Raw genomic sequence first — 12,921 nt, forward strand, 5'->3', positions numbered from 1 at the left:
AGGATCAGCCTAAGTGCAAGGCAAAATCCTTACATCACATTATAATGTTTGCACCTGGTTAGTATTCAGATTCTGTCCAATTCCATGCTCTTTTCTTCATTAGAATGCGTTTCAGTGTAATTTTAATGGATTTAATGATGGCAAAGTGCAAATTTGACAGCGGGTGCAGAATGCCAGGTAAACGCCATTCTTTACATACGTCACATCAGACTTAACAGCGACTAAACGTGATTTACGACAGCATTATTGGGGTTTTGCACCCACAAATCACTTTGCACTTATCCTTACATCACCTCCTTAATATACAAAAGTACAGACAGCTGATGCAGAATTTGTGTAGTGAGACATGGTGGAATGATGCCCATAAATACAGATTGCAGAGTGTTTGATTTTCATTCTTGCAATGCAGTAACAGTGCCATAGAAATGTGGTGTTCCTTTTGCAATACAAGTGCTGCAATGCACCCAAAGCATTGCACTTCTTTACAAAGTGAAAAATGTTGTGTTTCGTCTGGAATTGGCAATGCAATTTGAGTGATATTGATGTTGCAATTTGAAACTACAGAGCACTTTAAAAATCCATTCTGTAATGCTGTTTTCATGCAGTGCTCTGTGTGTGTGTGGATTACTTGTGGACCGGGTCTGGTGTAGATTAGAGCACTGCTGTGATGAGGAAGCTTGGGGGCTACAAGCAGGCTGCTGCTCCCCACACTGCTCTGCAAATTAATGTGCCAGCAAAAGACAAGGCTGCTGCAGTTGGGGGAGTGGGGGTTGTTGGTTAGGGTTCGGAGCTTGGCTATGGTTCATTGTTGGCCTGGCTTCCTGTCACACAAGGCTCTTGTGTCGTTTTCAATGGCGGCTCAAATGTTCCAGTGTGGAGTTCCAACCCTGCAATGGGTCCCTGCAAGCAGCTAGCGAGCCACATGTAAGGGAGAAAGCTGAGCAGCGGCTCTAATCACGATGCTCAAAATATTCTGAGCAAAGACAATAGGATCTTGAGAATGATCAAGTTCCTCTCCTGTGTAGTGCAATGAATGAGACCTGAGTGTGGGGCGACCAGGCTGCTTCAGTGAGTGGGAGGTGATCGCGCCAGTGCTTGTACACATTCAGTGTTGTTCCAGTTTCAGTTCAGTCTATTGCACGTAAGTGCCTCTTAGCCCTACTAAGCTCATTTGCACCCCTTCAGACTCTCTCTTCACATGTGCCAGTTTGGCTTTGGATTGTATTACTTTCTCAAGATTCATAAAATAAATGATATAACCAGTGTTTTTCAAAAGCTGCTTTTTTGAGTTTGAATGTTGAATGACTGACTCGTTGAATCTCCCTCTTTGTAGATGGGGTGCACAGTGTGACGGCTCAGTGCACTCTGCAGGTCACCATCATCACTGACGAGATGCTCTCCAGCAGCATCACCCTGAGGCTGGCCCACATGTCTCAAGAGCGCTTCCTGTCCCCGCTACTGCGGCTCTTCCTGGAGGGCGTGGCGACGGTGCTGTCCGCGAGCAAGGAGGACGTCATCGTCTTCAACATCCAGAACGACACGGACGTGAGCGCCAGCATTCTGAACGTCAGCATGTCCGTCCTGCTGCCTGGCGGGGGTGGCCAGTTCTTCAGCTCTGAGGACCTGCAGGAGAGGATCTACCTGAACCGCAGCCTCCTGGCCTCCATCTCCACCCAGCGCGTGCTGCCCTTCGACGACAACATCTGCCTGCGCGAGCCCTGCGAGAACTACATGAAGTGCGTCTCCGTGCTCAAGTTCGACAGCCTGGCCCCCTTCATCACCTCCGACACCATCCTCTTCCGACCCATCCACCCCATCAACGGGCTGCGATGCCGCTGCCCCGCTGGCTTCACCGGGGATTACTGCGAGACCGAGGTGAACCTGTGCTACTGGAACCCGTGCAGGAACGGCGGCCTGTGCCGCAGCCGGGAGGGCGGCTTCACCTGCGAGTGCCCCGAAGAGTTCACAGGTAGGTGCCCCGGCTCTGTGTTTCGCACTGTGCTGGGTGCTCAGGTGGTGTTATGTTATAGCATTAAGAGTAATTGTACAATGTTTGCAGAGTGAAACTTTTACTGTAACCAATTTAAACCCTTAAGCAGAGCCACAGCATTTAGTAGCAAGGTGTGCCAGACTGGATGACTTGTTAGTGTTAAGCTTCCCAGACTGGTGGTGTGGTGGAGTGGACTTTTTAATCATGCGAGTGAATATAATAAGGTCTTTCAGTTTGCTGAAACCAGGCAAACCACAGACACTGTGGATAGTCGTCTCTGAGTCACTGCAGAGCTGTTAGCTTTGATACACCTCAACTCAGGAGCTAAACCAGCCTGTTATCTTCTAGAGACTGCTTGGGAACTGCGTGCTCAGTGCTTTCACACTCTTGAAGTTATTATGGAGTGACTGATAAGAAGATCGTCCTGTTGGTGCAGAATCAGTTTCAACAGCTATAAAATGATATCATCATCCTTTAATCTGCTAGGCAATGCCTCTATGTTCTCTGGATATTGAAAGGAAATGTAATGAACACTGCAATTCAGCTACTCTTGTGCAGAAAGTGCTTGACTGCAGTGCATTCTTTACAGTTCTGCACAATAGTGTTGTTGGTTTTTAGACAGGTTGCGTTTGCTGTGGCAGCAGTTGACCTGGTTTGGGTGGGGCAGGGTAGCGTGATGCTACATGTTGCATGATTGAAGGCAATCGTCTAAATGAGTCCATCGCTGTTTGCAGATGGAGGTGCTTCTTTTTACAGTGCTGCTCAGCTGCAGCGGTATCCTTTTTGTCTGCATGTGTTTGAATCCTTTCCTTAAACAGCTGCTTTCCATTCATACACTACAACAATTGTATACTGAGTGGCCTGGAAAAATGAAAGCTTGTGTGTATGCAGCCTAGCAATAAGCAAGAAGGAAACAGTAAAGCGCTTGTGAGGAGAAATGTGCAGATCAGCGCTGTGTACTAATATTCCTGTTAGGGTTAGAGTCATTCTGGTTACAGACAGAGAGTCGGGGAAAACACATTCCAGACACACCCTCGCCATCGTCTGTCTTCCTCTTTCTCTTTCTCTAGCTGTGGTAATGAGCTACAGTATTAGGTAATGATAGCCGGCATCTCCAGAGGGGCATTTTTAATTAGTGCGGATTGTTAATTGAGCATGGACATGGTGCATTCACCCACTAAATACAGCAAGATTGAACGCACTGAATGCTTTTCACTCCAGTTTTAAATGAGCGATGATGTGGTTCCTTGATCAAGGAGCAGTGCAGTGCATGTTGACCTGAGCGGCTTCGATACAGAAACATGATGTTTGCATCATATTGTAATCTGTAGCTGCACTAAACACGTCCCTCTGTGCAGTGAAGTCTCCTGATGAATGTTTGTTGGCAGGACATGGCAAATTATGTTTTGGTCGTCTCTGTACTGGATTTGCCCCATTAGCTACGTTAGACACATTAGTGGGTTTTCATTCATAAGGTATTTATTTGGTGCTGGCTATATGCCTCACGAAGTGCTGTTTAATGGCACTAGTAATTGGACAGAGCTGCTTGGTCATTGCCCCTGCCTGTTTTTTCTCCAGTCACTTGGTGCTGTTGTTGATTAGTCAGGGATATAATTACCCGTACACTGCCTTCCACTGAATAGCGCTTCACACCTTACCATGAGCCTGTAGTTTATTCCACCTCTGCCAGGAACTGTAATTAAGATTGAAGTTATGCTGAAAGATGCTTTGGTAGCACATGGCTAGGAAAACACAAAGATTAGATTTTCCCAAGGCCATCTGTATGTTTAGATACAATCTCAGTCAAAGAAACTGCAGTTGCAGCATTTGACCACACACACGAAAAAAATACTTTGAGAGATGATACATTTAAGTTTGTTAGTATGTATGTATGTATGTATGTATGTATATGTATATATATATATATATATATATATATATATATATATATATATATATATATATATATATATACATCTATATTGATACACATACACATACATACACACAGTCAGCACTCACTACATATGTGACCCAATAAAATTAAACGCGTGTGATGCATATCTGATTATTTCATTTTGGCCCATTCCAACCCTTGTCCGTTTTTCAGGGAACACAAAAAAGATACAATATCAAAAATACATATCTGAAAGGACAGTGTTTTTAAATAAGCAGACTTCCATTTAGGTGCACTGTATTGGTTTTGTTGGTACAGTACTATAATTTTTAACAGAAGTGGTATTTTAATTCAGAACGATGTGATTCTGAAAATATCAATTGCCAAAACTAGAGACACATTAACTGTAATACAGGACATGCTTTTAAATCTGGTACGCATTGTAGCAGTATGTAAAATGTCCTATTAATGATCAAACAGCAAAATAAAACCTAATGTCATCCATGCACAGAGCTGCGTAAAATGTAAAAGGAGATTTAGCAAAACCAAAAGATTAAAAAAAAAAACTCAACGCAGTTTCCAGAATGAAAACAGTTTCTGAAGTCAGTATTCAAAATTGAAGAATGTAGTGCTCGATAAGACCCTAATGGTCATAGTTCACTTGCAAATGAAAATGCACAAAAGCAACAGATCACAGATAAAAAAGTAAAAAAAATCATCACAGTATCTAGAACTGTTCAACGATTCACTGTTACATTACCCTAGCTTGTCTCGCTTGCTTTGTTTTGGCTTCATTTTCATCAGGCGAAACTGGAGGAAGCGCTCATAAATGAATAAAAACAAAAACTGCAGGCAGTGATGGGTATTCATGTAAGTTGTAGAATTGAAGAGGTGGGCTTTGTGTCAGAAAACTGATGACGTAGTCGGAAATTCACAGTGTCGTGTGATGGGCAAGTGCATTAATTTGTTACACACACACACACACACACACACACACACACACACACACACACACACACACACACACACATATATATATATATATATATATATATATATATATATATATATATATATATATATATATATATATATATATATATATATAATGGTGGTAAAACATGACTGTGGGCGGGTGTAAAAACATGACACATGTGTATCTGTGTAATGGATATCCGAGTGCTGGATATAATATATATATATATATATATATATATATTAATATATATATATATTGTTTAATGAATACTTTTATTCCATAGATCATCTGTGCATCTCTTAACATTCTTGGAATAGCTGTATCCTCTGAACTTTGGAACACGCTTAGTAAGACAGACTCTTCTGGGTGTGATCTCTGAGCTGTGCACTGCATGCTTGAGTGCTCCAGCGGTCTGAAGCTATTCCCTGGCTCTAACCCTAATCCTCCCTAACTCTCTGGAAGTCATGCGGATCAGTGCTGGCCCCGGACTGTGACAGTGCGTCATCTCAGATTTCCACGCAGTGCACACTGAATACAGTGCTGCCCCGCTTCACAGCCGAGCCCTGCTGTGTCTCTCGAAACCACCGGGCCAGAAAATCGAGCAGAAGGCTGGAAAATCCTGGGCTGGGAATCGCTGGCAGGAATAAACACACTCACACTCTGTAGGTATCTGAGGCTCTCCTGGGAGGAGTTGTGGCTGAAACGGATTGGCTTCACACAGGCTGTTCTGTTCACTGATTGGACAGGAGGCTGTGTGACTATACACCAGGTGCACATTGGAGAACACTCAGGGGTTAGGGTACAAGGCTGGGTATTCTCAACTGAGAAAAGCTTTTCAAGTTTGTGTGTTGTGTCACTGGTTTTCAATGCCTACGGCCTGTACTGAGCATTCACTCTGTGTACTGCATACAAGTATATTCCCTCAGGCTGTAGAGAATCCTATCCTGCTTGAAGTATACATGACAAAGTGGCCAGCCAGAATGTGAAAAACATGCTAAACAAAAGCGCCTCTCTTGTGTGTGCTGATGCTGGTGCACATGATGGGATGAGTCAAAGGCTGTTCAGTGGCACACATGCTATAGATGAGGTTATAATTAGTCAGAGTGCAGGTATCAACAGGTGTCCTGTTGGTGTCAACCTGATATCATGATGTCATGTGGCAGAACCCGTCTTCAGTTCAAAAGGACCCACAAGCAGTGGTGGGTGGTCACTTCACAGCGGGCGGGGTTTAATTTCTCGAAGGTTTTTTTTGCTGCTTGAGGTGTCACGTTGCAGGTGCATTGCGAGAAGCATCCTGATTATCAGTTATGATGTATAGTGAAACCTGAATTAAGCGCCAGTCTTCAAAGGTGTGTCAAGGCTCTTTAAAGCCACATCTCTGTAATTATCTGTGGGGCCAGAACCAAGGGACCATTGTGTTCCAGTGGCTGTAAATGCAGGCTGTACTGTGCTCTGCTTACTTTTCTGGCTTCGGTTACTGTTTCTTGGTGGCTGTGTACGGCAGCTGCTTTACAGTCTGTGCAAAGAAAACAAGCCTTTCTGATTACTCACACACACACACACTGGTAGTTTATTGTACCATTCTTTGTGCTAAGGTGTGGCTGTGGGTATTTAATTACAGATCTTCAGTTATTATTCTCCATCGCTTTTTAATTGCTAACTAGATTGTTCCCTGCTGAAATGGGAAAGCACGTTCACCACTGCACATTGAGTTCTGACTTTGCGTGCGGTTCAGACTGTGAGTATTTAGGGGAATGAGAGTGCCTCATCTCTGAACAGTGTATTTTCAGTGCCATATGTATCCTTTTACAAGCCACCTAGAAATGGAATGGGAACTGAAAGGTGTTCCACTGGTTTCAGCCCAGTTTTGGACGCCACAAAACCGTCAACAAAACTGACACGGCAGGGTTAGGAGGCATGCCAGCTTGTACTCCTTGTACGCCTACTGCCAGGGAGAGGCAAGCCCCGTCGGGCAGTGTGTGGATTGATGTCTGTCTCCAGCGCGGCCGGTCTCGAAGAGTACTCGCTACTAAAGTTCTACCCCCAAGGCATAGCTCAGGCACTTCAGTTGAAATCTGACAGCTCTAATCCTCCACGTCAGGAATTAATACAAGTGAAATATAAGGGTTCTGACTGCATGTGGGTTCCCGTGTCTGCATTTTTCATTGAAGCTGGCTGGCTTAACCAGCCTGATCATGTGCTGTGCAGGGCTGTCAGGTGAAGTCCTAAAGCATTGTTTGCATGAGCAATCTTTTGGAGGCAAACAGACTGTTTTAGCAGATGCTTGTTCTTACCAAACAGTAAGATTTTTTTTGTATTTTTTTCCCCTGAGTGACGGAAGCACCTCGAATAAGCAAAGACAGACGTCCTTGTGGTGAGCATTTAGCTCAGTAAAGTACACTTGGGTGTAGAAGTGTAGTAGTACTGTACAACAGGTCCAGTGTTGCTATAGTGCTGCTGTGTATAATCCACACCTCACAGTGATCTGTGTCAGTGTGGTGGTGATGGAGTCAGAGACGGCGCCTCTCCTCTGTTTTCCTGCTCAGAATTGTTGCACAATCTGATTGTTGAGAAGCCTTTTGGGGGTCCAGGCTGCTGCTGCTGCTACTGCTGCTGTTGTCATAACGAGGCAAGTGGAGATGAAAACAGCTTTTTAATCTGTCCTGTGTCAGCCTGGGGAGACTGGAGGAAAAGGATGAATCTTAAAGGAACTTTGACCCATATTTTTATTTTACTTCTCTTATAGGTTGTAGGTATTGAAATGCTCTTTTAAATACAGTAACATGGCTACATCAGAGCAATTGAACACATCCATCTTAAAGGAGAATTGATTTTAGCCACAATATTGTATATGATTTGTTTCTTGGATGCTTGACCCCTGACCCCCACCCCTCTCCATCATTGCTGGGTGTTGCAGTATTTCAATGAATTGTCGTAGAGTGCCCAGCAGATGTAATTGAGGGTTGACCACTTGCATGAAGTGAAACACCATCGTTCTCCATTTCTCCATTGTTCAGTAGCTGTTCACAAGTGCTGGGGTCACCCACTGTTGCAGTGGCTAACATGTAATGACTGTATTCCCTTCACATTGTGAGAGGGCTCTGCTAACACTGTTATACTGTGCTTCCATGACTCCGCTCAGCCCAGCCAGGCAGGTAACTGACTCTGGGGAGGGGAGCGGGTAACGATGAGGGATTTCGTTTCCAATCACAGTGTTGACAATCCTGGCGTCTGGGGAGCCATGCCTTTTGTAAATGGATGAAGAAATAAAGGAAATTAATCCTCTGTTCCACAGGGTGGATTACATGTTATTAAGCACATTTTTTGGGAGTGCTTCTTGGTTCCAGGAGAGAGGCCCAGCAGATGAATTGAAAAACGGAGGGAAATGAGAGGAGGGGTCCAGAAACAAAGGCTTGTCTGGCAGCCTTGATGATGCGATGTTAGTGCAGCTGTAATTGGGTATGCATGCTCGCTACTGAGTGGAGCAGCGGTGTGTGGTTCTGCTCTTTTATTGTGTTGATACAGCAGCAGATGCCCAGATCCAGTTGTTCTGTATGTGGAATACAGCCTGAAGTCTGGCATTAAGAAAGCATGTGAATATTTGAAGTGAGCCCCTTGCTTGATGTCGTGTTAATTTACAATACTGAGGGTGAATTGAATCTCTGCCTGATTGAGTATTCATGCATATAAATCTTGCTGCATGCATTTTTTGGTACTCCAGGATTTTGTCTCATTTATATATACATATGAATCAGTAATGTTATGTTTTGTTTTACTTCTTCGACACATAGTCCAGCAACTCTGCACAGCACAGCTGATCTATGCAAATCGGTCCTGCAGTGCAGATGAAAACCCAAACATCTTGTTAACACAATCAGACAAACAGACAGGACTCGATTTCCTTAGCCAAGGGGCATGTGCTTATGTTCGATTAATAGTTTAGCTCCAAAAGAATATGGCCGTTTGCACGGATGAAGTCATGCAAGCTGACATTGTAAAGATAGTTTATTGTGGCAGAGCTGTAATGAGGTATGACATTTATTCCACTCTTGAGCAGTGACCTTTTGAACTCCCCTCTGCGGTAAGCTATTCAGCGTCATTCAGAATCCTCGGAAACTCTGGAATAGAACTTGAAGGAGGCAGCCTCTGTATTGCAATTCTGCTGCTCATGGTTCTAATCCAGATCAGCTCTCTCCAAAGGGAGTAACCAGCACAACCTAGACAGCTGCTGTTCCAGCTGATCTTGTTTCTTGTTACTGTAGCTGAACAAAGACACAAGGCCGGCTTACTCATTTTCAATAGCCTGCGGTCGCTGGTTATGAAGGCTGGTTGAAATCACCTGCTCAGACTTCCAATTAATCAGGTTCTTCTACTAATTGCAGTGTGTGTCATTAATTATAAATCCTGCTTCCCATGTGTGCATGAAAGAGGAGTGTTGCATTAATAAACCCCCCAGGTCATAGAGATTGAACCCTTTATCCACCAGCACAGAGCACAGACCTTTGAGTCTGTATAGTCTTGTAAGTAAATATGGGGAAGCTTGCTATGCTTATGTTCTGCACATGTATATTTTAGAAGTATATAAAGCATGAGTTTTATTAAGCCACGCAGTTTAATTAGGAGTCCTGTCTCAGGCCCAGTGAGCATCGCATGGTACGTTCTCACTTTCCCCACCGCCATCACCTGGGTTTGGTTGCTGCCAGATTTACACACAAGCTTAGCTTTCAAATAACTGAATATACATGATCACTTCAATTCATTTCAAAGTCACAGGACAAGCTGCATTTAATGAGATGAACAGTTGGAATGAACATAACAAATTACATCTGAATTTGATCAGCCTTTCAATTCTGTATCTCATATAAAGACTGTAATCCTGCTTGGGGTTTCTTGTTCCCCACCCTTTGTTTGGGGGGGGGGGGGGCGGACAGTGTTGTGTTTCCATGACCACCGCAACAGGTCACGGGGTTAGGAGGCCGGTGAGCAGGCAGAAATAGTAATTCTGCATTTAATATGTTCCTCTGGGGATCACACTGCCCCAGCAGAGCAGCGGTTTCATTACCAGGCTGAACAAGATCGATGCTGAAATGTGTCTCTGCTCTTCTTCTTCTCTCCAGCGGTGCGTAACCCAGGCAATGGCTCTCTCTCTCATTCTCTCTCTCTCACACACACACACTCTGACACCTCGCAGAATAAGCCATTCAGTCTGAATGAGGATAAGTGAAGGTAAATATCTGGAATTAATGCGTCTGTCCTTGCGAAATGCAATCTCAATAGCAACAGTGTTTGCTAGAGGTGCAGCTTTCCTTATTCCTGTTCACTGGTGCAGCATGTGCTAAAAGGTTAAAAGTTACTCCCAACTACCCAAGATTCCTAGATAGATGAGATCAACACCTAGACCAGGTAGAGGTGTTCTTAACAGAGTGCGGTTTTAGATGGAACCTTCTGAAGCAATTATAAGAAGTGCAACCATAATTAACCCTTTAACGACTGCACTTCCATAGAGTATCACAACGGGGGTGTTTTGGTATGGCCATGTTGCCTCACGTACGCATGCAATGGAAACTCTTTGTATAGTGTAGAAAATCCATTACTGAAAGAAAACGGTTCCCTGTCCTGGTACCTGGGTGAAATCTGCTTCCTGTACATTGCAGCTTGAGAATGGGTCTTCCTAACCTCGCTCATGTAGAGTGCAAAGAGCTTGAGGGCTGGCTCACAACTCCTTTATTTTCTGTTCAATGTCAATGTTTACTTAATGCATTATAATGCAGCCATTCCAATGTTTATCTGAGCTGTTAACTCTGCTGCAGAAAAGCATTGATGCTGTAGCAGTTGTGTGCAATCTTGGACTGGTAGAGAAGCATTGATGCTGTAGCAGTCGTGTGCAATCTTGGACTGGTAGAGAAGCATTGATGCTGTAGCAGTCGTGTGCAATCTTGGACTGGTAGAGAAGCATTGATGCTGTAGCAGTCGTGTGCAATCTCGGACTGGTGGAAAAGCATTGATGCTGTAGCAGTCGTGTGCAATCTCGGACTGGTAGAGAAGCATTGATGCTGTAGCAGTCGTGTGCAATCTTGGACTGGTAGAGAAGCATTGATGCTGTAGCAGTCGTGTGCAATCTCGGACTGGTGGAAAAGCATTGATGCTGTAGCAGTCGTGTGCAATCTCGGACTGGTAGAGAAGCATTGATGCTGTAGCAGTCGTGTGCAATCTCGGACTGGTAGAGAAGCATTGATGCTGTAGCAGTCGTGTGCAATCTTGGACTGGTAGAGAAGCATTGATGCTGTAGCAGTCGTGTGCAATCTTGGACTGGTAGAGAAGCATTGATGCTGTAGCAGTCGTGTGCAATCTCGGACTGGTAGAGAAGCATTGATGCTGTAGCAGTTGTGTGCAATCTTGGACTGGTAGAGAAGCATTGATGCTGTAGCAGTCGTGTGCAATCTTGGACTGGTAGAGAAGCATTGATGCTGTAGCAGTCGTGTGCAATCTTGGACTGGTAGAGAAGCATTGATGCTGTAGCAGTCGTGTGCAATCTCGGACTGGTGGAAAAACATTGATGCTGTAGCAGTCGTGTGCAATCTCGGACTGGTAGAGAAGCATTGATGCTGTAGCAGTCGTGTGCAATCTTGGACTGGTAGAGAAGCATTGATGCTGTAGCAGTCGTGTGCAATCTTGGACTGGTAGAGAAGCATTGATGCTGTAGCAGTCGTGTGCAATCTCGGACTGGTAGAGAAGCATTGATGCTGTAGCAGTCGTGTGCAATCTTGGACTGGTAGAGAAGCATTGATGCTGTAGCAGTCGTGTGCAATCTTGGACTGGTAGAGAAGCATTGATGCTGTAGCAGTCGTGTGCAATCTTGGACTGGTAGAGAAGCATTGATGCTGTAGCAGTCGTGTGCAATCTTGGACTGGTAGAGAAGCATTGATGCTGTAGCAGTCGTGTGCAATCTTGGACAGTTACCCACACAAGCCCCGCTCTAAAGTTGCAATTGTAAGTGCTGGCTAGGAAGCATTGTCCTGGCTGTTTGCAGAATGCACAGAAATGGCTGGATGTTAATTTCATAATCTCTAATCTGGGTGGGCTACCTTTTCTAATCTCATTTTATTAATTTCTCTTTAGTATTGAAATTGCTAGTACAGTACTGTAATAAAAAATAATCAAATAATATTTACCCAGATAGTTTCTGTGTCATTGGATTGATATTCGTGTGTTGATTTATTTATTTAAAAATGATTACACCAGCCTGGGAATAATCTCTTCAACTGAAACTGGCATGCTGGTATAACTGGTTTATTGGAGGATCCTGTGTAGAATAGCAGATTACAAACACGATTACATCTCACAATCCTCCCCCCATCACACGTACCAACAGTCAATCAGTAAATCTGAGTTATAAGCATTGGTAATAAATACGCATTTCAGTATGTCTTTCAAGAGGGATTTTCTTTTGAGGGACAAATCGTAAAAGTTGATCAACACTTGTTTTTAATAAAGATAAAATGAATCATTATTGAACTGCAGTAGAACAGTTCTAAACCCTGACTGTGTAATAACCCCCAGACTGAAGTTCACGCTCCTGTGTGTGTGCATATCGTAGGTCCAATGGTAACGTAACGCCTGAATGTAAAGACCACCCTTTAGATATGTCATTAAAACTAGTATAAGCAGCTTTGACTTTCTCCTCCAGTATAATATATAAGAGTTCACTCTTCAGTGCTGCCCAGCCTGACTCTTTCTCACTCTCTCTCTCTTTCTCTCTCTCTGCTGGTTCTCCAGGTGATCAGTGTGAGTTGAGCTCCCGATCGGGTCGCTGTGCCCCAGGGGCCTGCAAGAACGGCGGCACCTGCGTCAACCTACTGGTGGGCGGCTTCAAGTGTGACTGCCCGCCCGGCGAGTACGAGAAACCGTACTGCGAGATGACAACGCGAGGCTTCCCCGCCCTGTCCTTCGTCACCTTCAAGGGACTGCGCCAGCGCTTCCACTTCTCCATCTCCCTCTCGTGAGTACCTTGCCCTATCCCCCTGTCAAATATACATAGTACTGCTGACAGAGCAC

At 44.3% G+C, this 12,921-nt stretch overlaps 1 protein-coding gene across 1 annotated transcript in view; it reads left to right on the forward strand.

Moving 5' to 3' along the window:
* LOC121299973 (cadherin EGF LAG seven-pass G-type receptor 2-like) overlaps positions 1-12,921 on the forward strand; it is a 79,804-nt gene that overhangs the window by 30,803 nt on the left and 36,080 nt on the right. The window contains exons 2-3 of the mRNA XM_041228267.1: positions 1,334-1,969; positions 12,643-12,865. Of these exons, the coding sequence (XP_041084201.1) occupies positions 1,334-1,969; positions 12,643-12,865 (859 nt within the window). The remainder of the gene's footprint in view (positions 1-1,333; positions 1,970-12,642; positions 12,866-12,921) is intronic.

Source organism: Polyodon spathula, chromosome 25, assembly GCF_017654505.1.
Source record: "Polyodon spathula isolate WHYD16114869_AA chromosome 25, ASM1765450v1, whole genome shotgun sequence".
Lineage (NCBI taxonomy): Eukaryota > Metazoa > Chordata > Actinopteri > Acipenseriformes > Polyodontidae > Polyodon > Polyodon spathula.